The sequence below is a fragment of the Bos mutus genome, chromosome 14 (genome assembly GCF_027580195.1).
Source record: "Bos mutus isolate GX-2022 chromosome 14, NWIPB_WYAK_1.1, whole genome shotgun sequence".
NCBI lineage: Eukaryota > Metazoa > Chordata > Mammalia > Artiodactyla > Bovidae > Bos > Bos mutus.
In genome coordinates, this window is record NC_091630.1 from 37,340,591 (window position 1) to 37,361,432 (window position 20,842).

Here is a 20,842-nt window from a genome sequence, read left to right on the forward strand (position 1 = left end):
GGTTAGTAGGTCATCTACGTATTGTAATATTTTCCCATTAGGTCCCAGGTCCAGATCTAGGAGATCCTGGCTAAGGGCCTGTCCAAACAGGTGGGGGCTATCTCTGAACCCCTGAGATAATACTGTCCAAGTCATCTGTTGGTGTTTTTCTCCTGGGGCCTCCCACTCAAAGGCAAAAAGGTATTGGGATTCTTTAGCCAGTGGTATGCAAAAAAATGCATCTTTGAGATCCAAGACGTAAACCACTTGGCACTGGGTGGGATTTCTCCCAAGATTACATAGGGATTGGGTACTGTGGGATGGAGGGGGACTACAGCTTCATTTATGATCTAGAGATCTTGAACCATTCACCAGGTTCCGTCTTTTTTCTTTACTGAGAGGATTAGGGTGTTACATGGCGAACTGGTGGGGACCAATAGTCCACAAGCAAGGAATTTATTTATTAAAGGCTGTAGTCCCTCCCGAGCCTCTCTTTTGAGAGGGTATCGTTTCCGGTTAGGAAACCGAGTGGGATCTCGGAGGACAATGATGACGGTTCAGCTTGGTGGGCTCGTCCAGGGATCCCCTGGTCCCACACCTGGGGTTAATTTTGTCTTCCCACAGTTTTGGTCCTTCTCTATTGAAGGTGTAATGGGTTCTTCAGTAGTAATCAGGAGCTGTAGAGCTCTAGGGGCTGAAAAACTTCCCATCACAAGGGTGGTCCCCAGTTTAGTGAGTATATCTCTCCCCAATAAGGGGGTAGGACACTCAGGACGACCAGAAACTGGTGGGAAAATATTTGTCCATCCCAGCAACAAAGAAGTGCTCGGGTGAATCTTTTAGTAGTTGCTTTTCCTGTAGCACCCAAAATGGTACAGGTTTGGGAGGAGAAGGCTCCGGAGTAGGAGATCAAGACAGAGTAGGTAGCCCCTGTGTCAACCAAGAAATTCTCGGACCTACCTGCCACATCCAGTTGCACCCTTGGCTCCAGCCCCGTGATGGTTATCCATGACAGGCGGGCTGGCTGGAGCGGGCCACTTCAGTCCTCTTGAACCATTGTGAGGATAGGCTTGGCGCTTGACCTTGAGGCTCTTGGGTCCCAAGGGCAGAGTGCCGCCCAATGTCCCAGTTGATGGCATTTGTAGCAAGCCGTTCTAGGAGACTTGTCACGGTTTGGACTTTCTTTGGCCCAATGCCCCGCCTGTTTACAGATCAGGCATTTGTCTGGTGCCTTGTCCTTCAAGGACTTGGGGTTTGCCATAGGGCTTCTCTGGAGGGCGGCCAGCATCTGGGCATGCCTTGTCTCTTTCTTTCTCGCCTTCTCCTGGGCCTTGGCCTCCTTCTCCTGTTCTCTGTTATAAAAGGTATTGGTGGCTGTCTGGACCATTTCATCTAAAGAGGCAGCAGGGTCCTGCTGTTGTAGCTGCTGTAACTTAATTCTGATATCTGATGCACATTGGGACAGGAATTTGTCCTTTAAAATCACCCATCCCTCATAAGAGTCTAAGTCCAGGTTGGTAAACTTTTGGAGTGCTTCTTTTAGCCTCTCCAGAAAGGCAATGGGGTTCTCATTGGGCTCCTGAGTTATTGCTGAGACTGGGTACAGTCCCACAAATAATAGGCTTCTTTATGTTTCCATGGGTGGACTTCCTTAGGGGTGATTCTTTCTGAAGCTTATCCTACCCAGAACTGTTGCAACCTGAGAGCCAGGCGTCCCCAGGTCAGGGTGCAGATCCCCAGGCAGGTCGAGGCATGACGGCCTCCTGAGAATTGGGTCCCTGGGCAGGTTGAGGTGTGACGACCTCCTGGGACCCCTGGGACTGGAGTTTGGGCATCCCTAAGATCTCCAGTGTGACCAGTGCTGGGTACAATTAAAAGGTTTGTAACTCATTGCTAGTTTGCCCACTGTGGACGGGAATAGATATGATGTAAGTTCATCCTACCTAGTACTGTTGCAACCTGAGAGCCAGGCGTCCCTGGGTCAGGGTGCAGATCCCCAGGCAGCCTGAGGCGTGACAGCTTCCTAGAGATCGAATCCCCGGGCAGGTCAAGGCATGACGGCCTCCCAAGAATTGGGTCCCTGGGCAGGTAGAGGCGTGATGACCTCCTGGGACCCCGGGACTAGAGGATCCCCAAGCAGGTTGAGGTGTGACAACCTTTTGAAGACCAATCCCTAGGCAGGTCAAGGCGTGATGACCTCCTGGGACTCCCCGGACTGGAGTTTGGGCATCCCCAAGATCTCTAGTGTGACCAGTATTGGGTAGGATTAGGGGGTTGGATATTATAGAGTATTTCCCTCCCAAGGCCAGCTATTTTCTGGTTGTCTCTCCAGAAGATTGTACAGGCAATTGTGGGTCTGGATGGGGCTCAGGAAAAGAGCATGAAACAGGAGGGAAGGGGGCAGAGCACAACCTTTGAAAGAATGACATAGCACAATGGTATAATGTAAACCAATTAAAATCAATTGGGTCCAAGATGATTCAAGTAAACCTTAATCCCCAGTCTATAAGCCAACAGACACACCCAGAGGTGGCAGGACAGCTCCAAGGCACAAGGTCAGAAGAGGGAGGAGTGGGTGGTTCCCCAATGGCTGGGATGATCCTCTCACTCATTAGCATATGAATTCCACCCCCTCATAAAACCTATCCGGGCCTAATACCATGGCCCCAGCACACCCTGACCAGTGGCTTCTCTCTGGATCCTAACAAATCCACCTCTTATCGCTTTGTCTCTCAATGAATTTTTGCAATGAGACATCAGAGCCTGAGTTTCATTAGTTTTGGTGGGGCTTGAGTCCCGGGAGAGAGCTGAAGGACAGGAGGGAAAAGCAGTGGGGAAAACGTGCCAAGGAATCACCTTCATAGCCCGCCAGAAAATTTGCTAAATATCTGACCGGTGCTCACAGTTTCATTGGTCTGATCTTTGGCACAGAGAAGAGAAAGGACAGAAGAACTCCCACTGGCTTGTGTAACAGCTACTGGGGCTCAGCAGATAGCGCCTCTGGGACATGCTGAGGAGTAGCCTCTCCAGAGTCCCTCAGTTGTGCCCCTGCCACCCGCCTGTTCGCGGGAGGTTCGAGGAAACAAGAAACAAGAGATTGTAAAGGTCCCTCCAGCCATAGGAGCGAGGACCTCTTACCTTAACCGGAGGTCTTCTGGAATCTGAGACTGGGCCACGTGAGCTTTCTGCTGAGTTCATTTTTCGCTGTCCCGTTTTCCAGCATGATGGGCCTTCCCCTGCGTTGGGTTTCTTTGCCTTCTGCTTCTAGCACGGGAGCTTCACTGAGTTGGGCTCCTGCTGTGCTTGGCCTCTTCCGTGCGGAGGTTGTTTCAGCCAGGTTAAATCCGAGTCACAGCACCATAGATGTCATGCGAGTGTATGTTCCTCGGTTCTTTGTCTCATCACAACAAAGATTTGGAGTGACGGACATTAAAGCCCTCAGCGTGTCACAGCTCTCGGGTCTTGGACAAATCGTGTTATAGTTCTTGGGAAAATCAGTGTTCAGTCAGTTCAGTTCAGTTCAGTTGCTCAGTTGTGTCCGACTCTTTGCGACCCCATGAATCGCAGCACGCCAGGCCTCCCTGTCCATCACCAACTCCCAGAGTTCACTCAGACTTAACGTCCATCGAGTCAGTGATGCCATCCAGCCATCTCATCCTCTGTCGTCCCCTTCTCCTTCTGCCCCCAATCCCTCCCAGCATCAGAGTCTTTTCCAATGAGTCAACTCTTCCCATGAGGTGGCCAAAGTACTGGAGTTTCAGCTTTAGCATCATTCCTTCCAAAAAAATCCCAGGGCTGATCTCCTTCAGGATGGACTGGTTGGATCTCCTTGCAGTCCAAGGGACTCTCAAGAGTCTTCTCCAACACCACAGTTCAAAAGCATCAATTCTTTGGCGATCAGCCTTCTTCACAGTCCAACTCTCACATCCATACATGACCACTGGAAAAACCATAGCCTTGACTAGCCAGATCTTTATTGGCAAAGTAATGTCTCTGCTTTTGAATATGCTATCTAGGCTGGACATAACTTTCCTTCCAAGGAGTAAGCGTCTTTTAATTTCATGGCTGCAGTCACCATCTGCAGTGATTTTGGAGCCCCCAAAAATAAAGTCTGACACTGTTTCCACTGTTTCCCCATCTATTTCCCATGAAGTGATGGGACCGGATGCCATGATCTTCGTTTTCTGAATCAGTGTTACAACTCTATTTTATTTAGAAGATAGCAGGAGAGAGAGAGTGAGTGAGAGAGAGAGAGCGCACACACACAGGAGAAAGAGAGTCCATCAGAAAGCACTTTGGCTCCTCCTTTTATATATTTTTTCCTCCACCTGGGCCTGCCCTATGAAAATTGGGCTTAGCCAGGAGTGCTGTTTGTTCTGCCTGAAGTCTTCACTCTGGTCCTCGGGCCTTCCTTTGACCTTCCTTGTCTTTTAGCCACTGCTATTTTGGACTCCTTTTGCCTATTCCACCTACCTAACAAAAGTGAAAAGTGAGAGTGAAAGTCGCTCAGTCCTGTCTGGTTCTTTGTGACCCCATGGACTATATATAGTCCATGGAATTCTCCATGCCAGAATACTGGAGTGAATAGTTTTGCCCTTCTTCAGGTGATCTGCCCAACCCAGGGATTGAACCCAGATCTCCCACATTGCAGGCAAATTCTTTACCAGCTGAGCCACCATGGAAGCCCAATAATACTGGAGTGGATAGTCTATACCTTTTCCAGTGGGTCTTCCTGACCCAGGAATCAAACGGGGGTCTCCTGCATTGCAGGTAGATTCTTTACCGACTGAGTTATCAGGGAAGCCCCAACTATGCTGGAGGTAATGAAAATAATGGACCTCCTTCAAAAGGCCTGATGCAGGCACTGCCGTACTCAGTGCCCTGACCCTGCATCAGGCCACTGCTGACCCACACCTCTGACGAACACCCCTGGACACTCATAGGCAAGTCTAGGTCAGTCTCTTGTGGAGTTACTGCTCCTTTCTCCTGGGTCCTGGTGCACACAGGTTTTGTTTGTGCCCTCCAATAGTCTGGTTCCCCAGTCCTGTGTAAGTTCTGTAATCAAATCCCACTGGCCTCCAAAGTCAAATTCCCCAGGGGTTCTCAGTCCCTTTGCCAAATCCCCAGGTTGGGAAATCTGTTGTGGGTCCTAGAACTTTATAAACAGTGAAGGAATTTCTTTGGTATAATTGTTCTGAAGTTTATGGGTGGGTCGTCTGCTCAGCGGCTCTATGGTCGGGTTAAAGGTGACCTCCTCCAAGATGGCTTATGCCACAGGCTATGTGACCAGGTCTCCTGCACTCAGAGCTTCTGCCCCAGTTGCAGGCCACTGCAGATCAGTACCTCCACAGGAGACACTCAAACACAGTTCTGGCTCAGTCTTTTTTGGGTCTCTTGGTCCTGGTGTGCACAAAGTTTTGTTTGAGCCCTCTGAGCATCTCTGATGCATATGAGGTTTGATTCTAAAAAGTGAAAATCTCTCAGTCATGTCCAACTCTTTGCGACCCCATGGACTCTATAGTCTGAATTCTTCAGGCCAGAATACTGGACTGGGTAACTGTTTCCTTCTCCAGTAGATCGTTCCAACCCAAGGATCGACCCCAGGTCTCCCGCACAGCAGGCAGATTCTTTACCAGCTGAGCCACAAGGAAAGCCCAAAGAAAGCCCACACACACAGTAATTGTTATGATCCCGAGTTTTAAATATTAATTTAAGTCAGACCTAAGATTCTAAAGGGCTTCCCTGGTGACTCAGATGGTAAAGAATACGCCTACAATGCGGGAGATCCCTGGTGGCGAAGATCCCCTGGAAGAGGAAATGAAAGCCCTCTCTATTATTCTACAATTCCATGGACAAAGGAGCCTGATGGGCTACTGTCCGTGGCGTTGCAACAAGCTGGACACGACTGAGCAACTATCACGTAGATACATACAAGACTCTAAAATGGGGATTGGCAAGCATTTTTCTGTAAAGGGCCAGACAGTAAATATTTGAGGCTTTGCAAGCCATGTGGTGTCTGTCCCAAATACCCTGTTCTTCTACTGTAGCCTGAAAGCAGCCACAGATAATAAGTGTGGCTGTGCTCTAATAAATCTTTACCTATAGGTGGTAGCTGGATTTAGGACGTAGATCATAGCTTGCCAATCTTTGCTCTAAAAAAGGAATTGTTTCTCCCTGCTTATATTGTACAGATAGATCTCCATATGGAAACATTGAGGAATTTAGCATCATTTCATATTCTCTTTCATAATATTGGAAACATTTTGCACATCTCTTTCATTCATCATTATACACCTCATGCCCAGCACTGGGGTCTTTCATTTAACAGGGACTCAAAGTTTATTTTGAGAGTCTTTTGGACAACAAGGGAATCAAACCAGTTGATCCTACAGGAAATCAACCCCAAATATTCATTACAAGGACTGGTACTGAAAAGCTCCAATACTTTGGCCACTTGATGAGAAGAGGTGCCTCATTGGGAAAAAAAAAAAAAAAAAAACCCTGATGCTGGGAAAGATTGAAGGCAAAAGGAGAAGGGGATGACAGAGGATAAGATGATTAGATAGAATCACCAACTCAATGGACATACATTTGAGCAAACTCTGGGAGATGGTGAAGGACAGAGGAGCCTGGCATGCTGCAGTCCATCAGGTTGCAGAGTCAGACACGACTTAGTGACTAAATAAAAGAAAATAACAGCAACAAAGATTTATTGAATGAATAGCAAATGAGTGAAGCCTGAGTTTTCCTAGCATGCCAGTCTCTGCGGAGTATGCACAATGCCTTGTCCAGCTCCAATGCACTTCAAATTGCTTAGCTGAAATAACTCAAGTTCAATATACCAAAGCACTGGCAACTCTTATATTGTGGGGCTCTCATCTCTCCTTCTCTACAGGAAAATAAAAAGAGCTGTACTTCTGGTATGGATCAATATAGTTATTATACCTTTCTTTAAAAAGAGAAAAAGATATTTATAGCTATATGTGTATCCATATTAATTCCATATCAATCAGTCAGTTTGCTCATTGATAGCAATAGGGAAATGGGAAGCAATAGGGACTGGGTGGCAGCACTTTCCTGCCAGAAGCCAGGGGGTTGTAGCTAAAAGGGCTTGACCTGGAGGGAATTGTGGAGATGCTTAATAGAACATGGCACCCCTAGAGGCAAAGTAGATGAATAACTAATGGGGATACTGCTTAATCAATACAATCAAAAGACAAGAATGTATGAGCAGCAGGCTAAGGGTCATCATGCCAATAGAAATTCATGATCCTTTGCCCAGATCTCAAACTTCAGGCAGTTTTCAAACCCGGAAAACAGTGGCTAAAGAGGTTACCAAGTCCACAAGAGGAAGAATCTTAAAATGCCATGGGGAAAATACAGTGTGTTTACCTCCTCCATTTTCCTCAAAAGAGATAAACTGTAATTCAGCTGAGAAAATAAATTCTGGGAAAAGAGGGATATCCAAACATTATAAGGGTAGTGGATCTGAATTAACATTGACTCACAGAGTTCCAAAGCAGCATGTTAGAGAGGAGATGTACTAGAGCCAGGTAATAATCAACATTCTGGTTCTCAGTGTATCCAGTAAGTCTGTGGACCCAACCAGTGATGACCTCCCCTGTCCTTAACTATATAACTGGGACTGATATAGGTGGCCATTGGAGTAGCCTCCATCTTGAATTCTTCCCATTCCAACCAAATGAGCTATCGTAGTGAGAAGGCGATATGGAATCTTTTGAAACTGTACTTCTACATTCCGTTCTCCTCTCTATCCCAGCCCCTGGTCAATCCTGGCGAAGATGGTGAATCTAACAATACTGCATTTGGAAGTGGTGATGAAGAGGAATGGTAGAAATTAATGCTACTCTAAACAATATTGAGAATGCAGGGGACAGAGGTTCATATCATAGCTCCATTTAATTCACCAGTCTGGTCCCTGTAGAAACCAATGAATTAGAGAATGACTGTAGGCCACAGCCAGCTCAAATAATAGCCCCGATTGCGGCTGCTGCGCTATGTGTTACTTTTGCAAGAGCAGATGAATATGGCCTCAGGTACACAGTATCCATGTGATTTGGCACTTTTTTTTCTCCCAATCTGGAAAGATCAGAAACTGCTTGCATTTACATGAAACGGTTGACTATATACATGTACAGGTCTGTTTGAGGCTTCATTATCTTCTATTCTCTGTCATAATACACATTCAGATAAGATCTGGGTTGTCTGGACATCCTACACAACATTGCATTGATCAGGAGGGTGAGCAAGAAGTGGCTCGCATGCTGGAGGCACTGGTAAGACACAGGCATGGCAAAGCATGAGTGTTAAAGTGGGTGACAACTAGGAAACTTCTAGGGTTATAAAGTGTTTAGTGATCCGGGTGGGTCAAGGGAAGGTGAAGACATCTCTAAGACAATTTGCTACATCTTACCTTTCTACTTGAAAGAAGGAAACAGACTCCACATCCATAAACATGTTCCAGCCCATATACTGGGTGACAAGTGAATATCTCTGCCTTGAGTGAGGCCTGAAGCAGGAAGTCAGGGCTGCAATACAAGTAGCTCTGCTACTTGGGTCAGATGATCTGGTAAACTCTATGCTGTTGGAGGTGTTAGTGTTGGGAAAAGACCCAGCGTAACACATAGGTAAAGCAGGGTAGGAGCTACACAACACAGACCTCCGACACTGGGGAACAAGGCCACGCCATCTGCAATGGGAACTTATATGCTTTTTGCAAAGAGTTCTTGTTGTGTTACAGGGACTGAGCATAGACGGAATTCTTGATTAGAGGATGCCAAGTAACCATGTGTCTGGAACTGTCCATTATGAGCTGGATTCTGTCAGACCCACAGAGTCATAAACTCAGGCAGCCCCAGCAGCAGGCCCAAGTAAAATCAAAGTTGTGCATCTGGGATCAAGGCTGGGTAAGACCAGGAGATGTGAGGTAACTGTGAGCAGGTAGCCCAGACCATGTCCCCACTGCTTGAGTACCCACCCCCTCAGATCATTCCTAGGACTATGGGTGGGTCCTAGTGATCAGCCGAAGGAGTAGAAGAAGCCTGGACATGAGTTGTGGAGAGGTCAGCTCAGTGTATGGATGTGGGTTGAATGAGCAGTGGTTTAATTACACTCAGGGTAGTAGGACAGTGACTGCAGCCATGAAATTAAAAGATGCTTGCTCCTTGGATGAAAAGCTATGACAAACCTAAATAGTGTATTAAAAAGCAGAGGCATTACTTTGTTGACAAAGATCCATGTAGTCAAAGCTATGGTTATTCTAGTAGTCACAGATGTGAGAGTTGGATTGTAAAGAAGACTGAATGCTGAAGAACTGATGCTTTCAAATTGTGGGGCTGGAGAAGACTCTTGAGAGTCCCTTGCATAAAAACAAGATCAAACAAGTCAACCCTAAATCAACTGGAATATTCACTGGAAAGATTTCATCATAGTTGCTGTATTTCCTTCCTTTTCTTTATGCTCCATTCTCTTGCTCAATATGTACATGACTTAAAATGGTTGTTCTAGCACTGACTAAACTTAACATTTTGGTTCAAATGCCATCTATGGAGTCTCTCTGGTTTTTAGTTCAAAGTATCAATAGATGGGGAAACAGTGGAAACAGTGGCTGACTTTATTTTTGGGGGCTCCTAAATCACTGTAGATGGTGATTGCAGCCATGAAATTAAAATACACTTACTCCTTGGAAGGAAAGTTATGACCAACCTAGACAGCATATTAAAAAGCAGAGACATTACTTTGCCAGCAAAGGTCCATCTAGTCAAGGCTATGGTTTTTCCAGTGGTCATGTATGGATGTGACAGTTGGACTATAAAGAAAGCTGAGCGCTGAAGAACTGATGCTTTTGAACTGTGGTGCTGGAGAAGACTCTTGAGAGTCCCTTGGACTGCAAGGAGATCCAACCAGTCCATCCTAAAGGAGACCAGTCCTGAGTGTTCATTGGAAGGACTGATGCTGATGCTGAAACTCCAGTACTTTGGCCACCTGATGCAAAGAGCTGACTCATCTGAAAAGTCCCTGATGCTGGGAAAGATTGAAGGCAGGAGGAGAAGGGGACGACAGAGGATGAGATGGTTGGATGGCATCACTGACTCAATGGACACGAGTCTGAGTGAACTCTGGGAGTTGGTGATGGACAGGGAGGCCTGGCAAGCTGTAGTCCATGGGGTCGCAAAGAGTCGGGCATGACTGAACTACTGAATTGAACTGAACTGATCAAAAATGAAAATATTACAAGCTCTCTATACAGCTAAGACATTGGCTTTTTTTCTAGATCATCCTTGACTAGAGAAACAGAGAGAGAGACCTGGAATTTAGACATAAGACACAGCTGTCTCAGTTTGCACTTGCTTCACTCATTGCTGTGTGTAGCGTTCTTATGGAAGGAAACAGAAAAGAATTTGTAACATTAGTTTTGACCCTAAATTAGAGTTGGAAAAATTACATCTAGTCCTGCTAAAATCTGTACCATGTTCCATTTTCATCTTGACTTCCTTACATTTGAGAGAGCTTTCCTGCTTTGGGTGGTTTGATGGGACAATGACAAAGATTAGAGTACCTTATTATTTTTTTTTCCCTGACTCTTCTGCACTATCAACCAGAATTGTATTGAAAACAGGTTCCAACATATTTCAAGGAACATACTTATTTATATGATGCAATTTTTCCTTAAAGTCAACTTAGGCAGAATGGTTGATCTGTTCCAGGGAACATGGAAATCCATTTCTTGTGAAAATTTTGAAGCATATATGAAAGAACTGGGTGAGCCATATTTACTTGCATATCACAGCCAGTAAAAGTGGGAGCTTTGACAGCACAGAACTTGCTCTGTGTGAACCTCTTCCTTCAGTTTTTCACATAGAAACAATAAATATTGATTTAGCACCTAGATACAGTTCTGTGCAAAACTAGTTGAAGTTGACATAATCCCTGCTCTCACGTAATTTACCCTTGATTTGCACATGTGCCATATACTAAATAGTAAATGATTTCAATAAATGATTTAAAACAAAAAAATCACATTTAAAAATTAATTAATTTTTAATTGGTGTATATATACTCCAATATAAAATTGGAGTATTACTTTTAATTGGAGTATAAACTTTGTGTTAGTTTTTGCTGTACAACAATGTGAATCAGCTATATGTACCCATATATGCCCTCCATCTTGGGCCTCCCTCCCACCTCCCCTAACTCACGCCTCTAGGTCATCGCAGAGCGCTGAGGTAAACTTCCTTTGCTATACGGCAGTTTCCCACCACCTATCTATTTTACACGTGGTAGTGTATATATTGGGCTTCCCAGGTGGTGCTCCTGGTAGAGAACCTGACTGCCAATGCAGGAGATGCAAGAGACACGTTCAACCCTCGAGTCAGAAAGATCCCCTGGAGAAGGCATGACAATCCACTCCATTTTTGCCTGGAAAATCCCATGGACAGAGGAGCCTAGCGGGCTACAGTCCATCCAGTCGCAAAGAGTCAGATACGACTGAGAGATTGTATATACATCAATGCTATTCTCTCAGTTTGTCCCACCCTCTCCTTCCCGACCTGTGTCCACAAATCCGTTCATTATTATCTTGAAAAATGCTCATTTTGCAAACATTTGCTCTGTGCCTTTTGAGGATAGATCTTGTGTTCCAGCTTCTGATGACTGCTGGCATTCCTTAGCATGTGGCCATGGCACATCACTCTTTGCTCCTAAGTCACATTTTCTCCTAGAGTCTAATATCCCTCTTCCTCTTCTTATAAGGGAAATTTCTTCGACATTTCATGTGGACATTTGTGACTATATTTGGGGTCCACCTGCAACCCAGGATACTCTCCCTATTTCAAGATCCTTAAATTAGGCATCAATAGGGCATAAATAACTAAATATCAGAATGTACATACTATGAAATATTATGTAGCTATGACAAAATCTGTGCTTATATGTACTGACATGGAAACTCTCCAAAACATACAGATATAGGGGAAAATCAAGTTGAATAACAATTGTTATAACAAAACATTTGTATTTTTAAAAATTCTATATATAGTGGTGATGGTTGCATAACATTGTTTATGTACTTACTGACACTTAATTGTACTTAAATTGCACTTACATGTACTGCCATTTAAAATGGTTAAAATGATAAATTTTATGTTATGTATATTTCACAACAGTAAAAATACATAATAGATAAAAACAAACCCTATACATGTGAACATAAAAGAATGTAAGAGAATGAATAAAGATCTGGAAGAATTCATGCCAAAGGGTTTAGTCTCTATGTAAATGAGTGCATTTTTAAAATAAGAAGAAGGTTGATATCTTTAAGAAAATTTTCAGAAGGGTCCATGAAACAATAGGATTAATAGCTACTGGACCAGAAAACATGACAGCTGTTAGATCAAAACTGGAGATAGATTTTTTTTTTCTGTAAAAAATACCCTATTTTAACATATAATGGTGGTGCTACTAGCTTAGAAGTTTGAATTCAAGCAGAGTCAAATCTGTTTAGCTCTAAAACCTCCTAATTAGCATATACAGCTAATGAGAGTCTTGGGAGACAACAACAGATTTAATCACTGTGTCCTTTTATCTGTTTTCCAGGAATAGGAAGAGCCAGCAGGAAACTAGGCTGTCTGGCAAAGCCCACTGTGACCATCATGACAAAGGAAGATCTGATCATTATAAAAACCAAAAGCATCTTTAAAAATAATGACATCTCCTTTAAACTGGGAGAAGAATTTGAGGAAACCACACCAGGTGGCCATAAAACCAAGGTGAGGCCTTCAACATTTTCAGATAAATTTAATTACGAATGTTAATTTTGAAATCTTCCCAGGTAAGTAAGCAATTATGGTGAACATATCTAAAGTGTGTTAGATAAACTTTTGGCTTAAGCCTTGGTCTGAGGAACTCAAATTTTAATATACATACAAATCTCACGGCATGTTAGTAAAAAATGCCTACTTCCAGATTCCATCACCAGAGGCTGTGGTATCTGGGACCAGAACTGAAAATGGTGTTTTTAACAATTCTTACGCAAATATTGAACAGAAAACACTTTCAGAATCATTTTTAGACCTCAGACACAAAACTCTGCCTTTCCATTTTGTAGCAGTTTTCCATACATGGATTTATAATGAATAAAAAACTTGTGTTAGTTGGCATGCATGCGTGTGTATGTGTGTGCATGCTCAGTCAAGTCTGACTCTTTGCAACTCCGTGGACTGTAGCCCACCAGGCTCCTGTGTTCATGGGATTCTCCAGGCAAGAATACTGGATTGGGTTGCCATTTCCTTCTTCAGGGGATCTTCCCGACCCATAGATCAAATCCATCAAATCCAAGTCTCTTGTGTCTTTTGCATTAGCAGGCAGATTCTTTACCACTGTGCCACATGGGAAGCCCATTAGCAGGTATGGGTGAGGTTATGTCACAGTAACAAATTATCCACAAGCTCTCAGTGCTTACACAATCGGAGTTCTAACTCATAGTACATATTCAGTGTTATGGTGGAGTTGGAGAAGTTTCTTTGTGGAGGAGGAGGCTGGAGATGGGGGCGTAGAGTATCTGTCCCTCTTAATTTCTCCAGGGACCAGGCTAAAGGAGATTCAACTAACCTGTAGCTGGACCATCTGAAGTTTGTGATCTAAGTCAACAAAATAGGGAAAGAGACACTAGGCTTTTTATTGTCTACACCTGGAGTTGAAACACACTTTCACTCATGGGCTCCAACTTCAATATACAATTTACCTATATTACACAATTTATTTATATTTTTTGTTTATTGACTGTTCCTCCACACTAGAATATAAGCTCTTCCAAGAAAGGATGTCTTGTCTGTTCTGTTTCACAGAACCTAGTGATATTACATAATATTAATATTTGCTCAATAAATATGTATCATTTGAATGAAAGCACTCAATAGATTGTTAAACAATATGGATAGTGAAGTCCTAATAAAAGGAACTGAATACCACATTATCAGATTTCTGTTAAATAATATGAGACTTCACATTCCTGTATAATATCAAATGGAAGAATTTTGACCAAAAATGTTTAATAAAGATGTCTATACTAAATTAAAAAAAAAAAAACTACCAAAACAAAAAGACTGGAAAGTATAGAAGTGCAGAAAGGAAATTTGGTAACTATCATTATCTCTATCACAGGACAGACTGTAAATAATTCTGGTAGAAAACCCAGCTCAGTGGATGCATAAACTCTGAGGTGTAAGCTTTTCCAGTAGCCATGTATGGCTGTGATAGTCAGACCATAAAGAAAGCTGGGTGTCAAAGAATGGATGCTTTTGAACTGTGGTCTTGGAAAAGACTCTTGAGAGTGTCTTGGACAGCAAGGAGATCAAATCAGTCAATGCTAAAGGAAATCAGTCCTGAATATTCACTGGAAGGACTGATATTGAAGCCGAAGCACCAATACTTTGGCCACCTGATACGAAGAACTGACTCATTGGAAAAGACCCTGATGCTGGGAAAGATTGAAGGCAGGAGGAGAAGGGGATGACAGAGGATGAGATGGTTGGATGGCATCACCAACTCAATGGACATGAGTTTGAGCAAGCTCTGGAAGTTGGTGATGGACAGGGAAGGCTGGCATGCTGCAAGCTATCCATGGGGTCGCAAAGAGTTGGACACAACTGAGCAACTGAACTGAACTGCAATAGAGTTTAACAGGCTTATCTCTAAACTTTGAGGAGCAGGCTGCAAACTCTGGCTCAGGATTGTGTGGGTGTAAATCCCACCTCTGCCACCAATCATTCAATCAACCGTGTGACTATGAGCAAGTCACAGACTCATGGTGACTCAGCCATTTCATTTGCAAAAGGGGATAATTATAGAGTGTGTGTGTACTCAGTCATGCCCAACTCTTTGTGACCCAGTGGACTATAGCCCTCCAGGTTCCTCTGTCCATGGGATTATCTCGGCAAGAACACTGGAGTGGGTTCTCATTTCCTCCTCTGGGGTATCTTCCCAACTCAGGAATAGAACCCGCACCTCCTGTGCCTCCTGCATTGGCAGGTGGATTCTTTATCACTGAGCCACTTGGGAAGCCCAATAATTATAGTACTTACGTCGTAAGGTTGATGTGAGAATTACATGAATATGTTAATACTCTTGAAGAATGCCTCACACACAATAAATAGTGCTACCAAAGTGCTAGCTACTGTTGTTGTTACAATTACTATCATTTCTATTTATTATTTATTTTACTATTATTATTATTGCTTTACTCTCTATTGCCATTTTATTATAAAGCATACAACTCAGGAACAACAAAAGGGAAGAAATGCATAAGACAAGGTATGTGGGAAATGGTTTGAAGTTTCCATACCCCTCCAGGTACACAACCTTCCCAGCACACTAATATGTTCATCAGGGCTTCCCTGGTGGATCAGTGGATCAGTGGTAAAGAATCCACCTGCTATTGTAGGGAACATGAGTTCAATCCCTGGTCCAGGAAGATCCCACATGCTGAGGAGCAGCTAAGTCTGTGCTCCACAATTATTGCACCTGTGCCCTAGAGCCCAGCAACCACAACTACTGAGCCCACACACTCTAGAGCTTGTGTTCCACACAAGAGAAGCCAGCACAGTGAGAAGCCCTCACCTCACAACTAGAGAGTAATCCCTGCTTGTTGCAACTAGAGAAAAGCCTGAGCAAAGCAGTGAAGACCCAGCACAGCCAAAGATAAAGAAGTAAATAGATAAACTTATTAAAAAAAAATAATATGTTCATCAACTGGAAGCTCTACAAATCCCATCATTTTTTCACTGTAATACGTGCCACACCATTTTATATTCCCACAACACTATAATTATTTTTATATTGTTGGAGTAAGAAGAGGAAATGGGATCTTACATTGGGAGTTTGAATCAGCTTCACATATGTTTTTAAACTTGAAACTCACTTGTGATTCTTTACACAAAAAGATAATACTTGGCGTGTACAATAAATATATTTTGTAAAAACTTTACTTACTCCTGAAGGTAATATTTAGTTTTTACTCTTTTAAAACCTTTTCCCCCAGAAGAATCAGCCAACAAATTTACTGTTGATGAAGTCTCAGAATAAATGGAATTGTAAACACCATTCAAAAACTACCTGAGAATATCACAACAGCTGAAAAGAATTTGTCTCCTGATAAAATTTTAGAGTTCATATGTCACAGTCTGAGCTGAATTTGGTCTTGTCTGTGTTTCAGAGTACGGTAATCTTAGATGATGACTCCTTGGTTCAGGTTCAGGACTGGGATGGCAAAGAGATCACCATAAGGAGGAAGCTGGTGGATGAGAAAATGGTCGTGGTGAGTGAACTGTTTATCATTTTTTCTATCTAACACCTATATATTGGAGAAGGCAATGGCACCCCACTCCAGTACTCTTGCCTGGAAAATCCATGGACGAAGGAGCCTGGTAGGCTGCAGTCCATGGGGTCGCGAAGAGTCAGACACAACTGAGCGACTTCACTTTCACTTTTCTCTTTCATGCATTGGAGAAGGAAATGGCAATCCACTCCAGTATTCTTGCCTGGAGAATCCCAGGGACAGCGGAGCCTGGAGGGCTGCCATCTATGGGGTCGCACAGAGTCGGACACGACTGAAGCGACTTAGCAGCAGCAACACCAAAATATGGGCTTCCCAGGTGGCTCAGTGGGTAAAGAATCCACCTGTAATGCAGGAGATGCAGGATATGCAGGTTTGATTCCTGGGTCGAGAAAATTGCCTGGATGAGGGCATGGAAACCCACTCCAGTATTCTTGCCTGGAGAATCCCAAGGAGAGAGGAGCCTGATGGACTACAGTCCATAGAGTCTCAAAGAGTTGGACATGAGTGAAGCGATTGAGCATGCACGCAATAACTGTATATAAAATCACGCAGCTTGTTCTAAAACAATAGGAATGAATGTAGTTTTTCTTTTTCCTCTTGCTTTATAAGAATGGGAGTGGGGGATATTGGCAGATAAATATATGATCATGAAGATTAGAAAATGTGCAAGGATTGAGAAACTAAAAACCTAGAGAGAATTTATAAAATTGTCTTGCCTCATATTTGGATTGGTGTGGAAGCCAAAACAAGCACGTATTTGTGCAAGAAAGATTTCAGTAGGGATTGAGAATTGTTGCTGACCCTTTGCTCCACACCAGGGTGAATTTCTCAGTTTTCCAGATCAACACCAAGTGAAAGCATGAAAAGGAAATTTAAACGAGAGAGGCAAAGCTTAAGTACTGTCTGGCTGATGTCTAGATCAATTGACACAAGTAAAAACTAACACTTAATGGCTACCATGTCCCCATGTTTTCATGTACTATTTAACCAATCTTCACAATACTCCTGTGAAATAAGATTACTTAATCCATTTAATGGGTGGGGAAACTGAGAATCAGACACTGACTTACCTGAGGATATTTGGCTGTGAAAATGTGGTGGTGCTGGGGTTAAAATCCAGGTTGGCTTAATTCCAACATCTACATTTTTTTAGTCTATCCTGTGCCTCTCAGGATGGCTTCCCCAATCATCTTTTTCGTTTGTACAGAATGGAGGGAAACATGTTCATGATTCTCCTCTTCTCAAACCCTACCTCCACTAAAATGAATAAAATGGTAGTTCTGGGCACAGTATAAAATAGTTCTTTCAAAGGAAATATAAAAAATCTATCCTCATTTCTTAATGTAAGGATATTTTTTTTCAACAATGGAGTACATCCCCTTATAAAATAGGAAGTGGAAGACTAAGGATGATTGATTTTATTGCTTTCTATAAAGACCTTAATCACTAAACAGATAGGTTTAAATAGTTCATTAGAAAAAATATTAGATTCAGAATCTGAAGACATGGATTTCCATCTCTATGTTCAGTTCTTATGTGACTTTGGAAAAGCCATTCATCCTCTCCAAGATTCAGTTTTCTTGCCTTCAAAATGTAGGAAAAAAAATTTTGGATAGAATTAAATACCATCATGTGTATATCAGTGCTCTGAAAATCATGAAATACTGTATTGATGTATATTATTATTTGAAAAATATAGAGTATCTATAAAAATGCTTCAATGTAGGCATTTGAAAATGTTTTAATAAAGATTTCAAGTTCATATAAATAAACTTTTTCTGTATATATATCTGTATATGCATATACGCATATATTTACACATTGTGTCATATATATCATATGTAATTGTGGTTTATATGTGTATGTACATATATACTCTTACTTTAAGTAGAATATTACTTTATCACAAGTGAAATATTCTGTTTTATTGGTGCCAAATCTTATATATGTATACATGGCAAAATCACTTCGTAAATAGTTTTGATTTATAGTTGTCTATAGATTTCTTTTCCAAATTTTTAAGGAATGTATGTATGCATAGCAATTAGTTTGCCTTTTTCTAAATGTCAGTTTCACCAGCAGTACTGAAATATCTTGTCCTTTGTTTGTCTTCAAGGAAAGTGTGGTGAACAATGTTACCTGCACACGAACATATGAGAGAGTACAAACAAACCCAGTCTCAAACTCTTAGGCACTCTCAAACTGTGATCCAAACTGCCAAGGCTGTTTAAATAAAAATATTATGACAACTAATATGAGAGAACCTTTGCAAAAATGCCAACAGCTTTGGATGCCATGCTGAATACGCCTGTACAATAGAGTACTTTTTATACTGTTCATGGGGTTCGCAAAGCAAGAATACTCAAGTGGTTTGCCATTCCCTTCTCCAGTGGACCATGTTTTGTCATGACCCATCCATCTTGGGTGACCCTACCCGGCATGGCTCATAGTTTCTTTGAGTTAGACAGGGCTGTGATCCATGTGATCAGCTTGATTCAGTTCAGATCAGTCGCTCAGTCATGTCTGACTCTTTGCGACCCCATGAATCGCAGCATGCCAGGCCTCCCTGTCCATCACCAACTCCCGGAGTTCACTCAGACTCACGTCCATCGAGTCAGTGATGCCATCTAGCCATTTTATCCTGTCGTCCCCTTCTCCTCCTGCCCCCAATCCCTCCCAGCATCAGAGTCTTTTCCAATGAGTCAACTCTACGCATGAGGTGGCCAAAGTACTGGAGTTCAGTTTGATTAGTTTTCTGTAATTGTGGTTTTCATTCTGTCCTGCTCTCTGATGGATAAGGATAAGAAGCTTATGGAAGCTTCCTGATGGGAGAGACTGACTGTGAGGGAAACTGGGTTTAGTTCTGATGGGCTGGGCCATGCTCAGGAAATCTTTAATCCAATTTTCTGTCAATGGGTGGGGCTGTGTTCCCTCCCTGTTGATTGGCCTGAGACCAAATTATGGTGGAGGTAATGAAGATAATGGTGACCTCCTTCAAAAGGTCTCATGCACACACTGCTGCATTCAGTGCCCTCGATCCTGCAGCAAGCCACTGACAACCCACATCTCTGGTGGGGACTCTTGGATACTCACAGGCAAGTCTGGGTCAGCCTCTTGTTGGATCACTGCTCCTTCCTCCTGGGTCCTGGTGAGCACAGGTTTTGTTTGAAAGAAAAAAAGGTTTTGTTTAAAGAAAGGTGAGCACCAAAGAATTGATGCTTTTGAACTGTGGTGTTGGAGAAGACTCTCGAGAATCCCTTGGACTGCAAGGAAATCAAACCAGTCCATCCTAAAGGAAATCAGTCCTGAATATTCACTGGAAGGCCTGATGCTAAAGCTAAAACTCCAATACTTTGGCCACCTGATATGAAGAACTGACTCCTTGGAAAAGACCCTGATACTGGGAAAGATTGAAGGCTGGAGGAGAAGGGGATGACAGAGGATGAGAAGGTTGGATGGCATCACCGACTTGATGGACATGAGTTTGAGCAAGCTCTGGGGGTTAGTGATGGACAGGGAAGTCTGGCATGCTGCAGTCCATGGAGTCCCAAAGAGTCGGACATGCCTGAGCGACTGAAGTAAACTGATAGAGTACCTTGGCATTGGCTTCTATGAGAAACTGGAACGATACATCCTGTTTAAGTCAGAATTGCTATAATATATTCGGGGAGGCGGATTCATGTTAACTTTTCTCTTGTGGGCATATTGTGTCCATCTTTTAATTTCAACATGAACATGAACTGCAAAATATTGGGAAAATAATTCAAATTTTAAATAAACTAATCGGGACAGAGAATAACTCACAGGTTATATCTCAGCTGTATGTGAGAGGGAAATAAATAGGTTTGGAAGGAGTGCAATAGCTGATCATCTAAGTTATCACTGAAAACCAATACAAAGGAAAATACATTGTTTTATTTGCATCAAATGTGGACTCATCACTTTATCTTGTAGGTCAGATCAGCAAACAGATCAAGACTGGCAAACTGTACATGTCAATATCACCCCAATGGTTTCAGGAAGAATTGGAAACTGGAATCCATATTTCCTAATTATTTACCCCACAGTCGTAACAAAGGGAATCTAGGTAGAAACAGGTTCACAGTATATAGCATGAATCAAATATAACACTACATCAAACTAAGGAACACACAAGCTTTTCTTCATCTTAAAACATGTGGTGGGGCGCTACAACTTTGTCCAGGTGAGAACATGGAGTTTGACCATTTGAACTCATGGCATGTCATTGCTTATTTGCCTGCATTGGTCTATAAGGGGTCTTGGCGCTCCGGAGAAGTGAGAGGAGTGCTTGCTTTGGGCATATTGGAACAATGCAGAAGACAATGGAAGGCATAGGAAAACATCCTCTGGACTTCTTGGAGTTGACAGAGGAAAGAGTCTAGGCAGAGGCTGAAGGAGCAGTTTCTCTGGGACCTGGTGTAGGCTGTAGATGTGGGAGGCTCTGCAGCAGAGCCCAGGTAACAGCTTGCTGCATCGAGACAGAAAAGA

The 20,842-nt window shown here is 42.9% G+C and overlaps 1 protein-coding gene across 1 annotated transcript; it reads left to right on the top strand.

Moving 5' to 3' along the window:
• Positions 1-10,688: 10,688 nt before the first annotated feature.
• Positions 10,689-18,524, top strand: FABP12 (fatty acid binding protein 12). The gene is made up of 4 exons (XM_005897259.3): positions 10,689-10,761; positions 12,595-12,767; positions 16,211-16,312; positions 18,450-18,524. Exons 1-4 carry the CDS (start codon positions 10,689-10,691, stop codon positions 18,522-18,524), a joined length of 423 nt encoding a protein of 140 aa, XP_005897321.1.
• Positions 18,525-20,842: the final 2,318 nt, after the last annotated feature.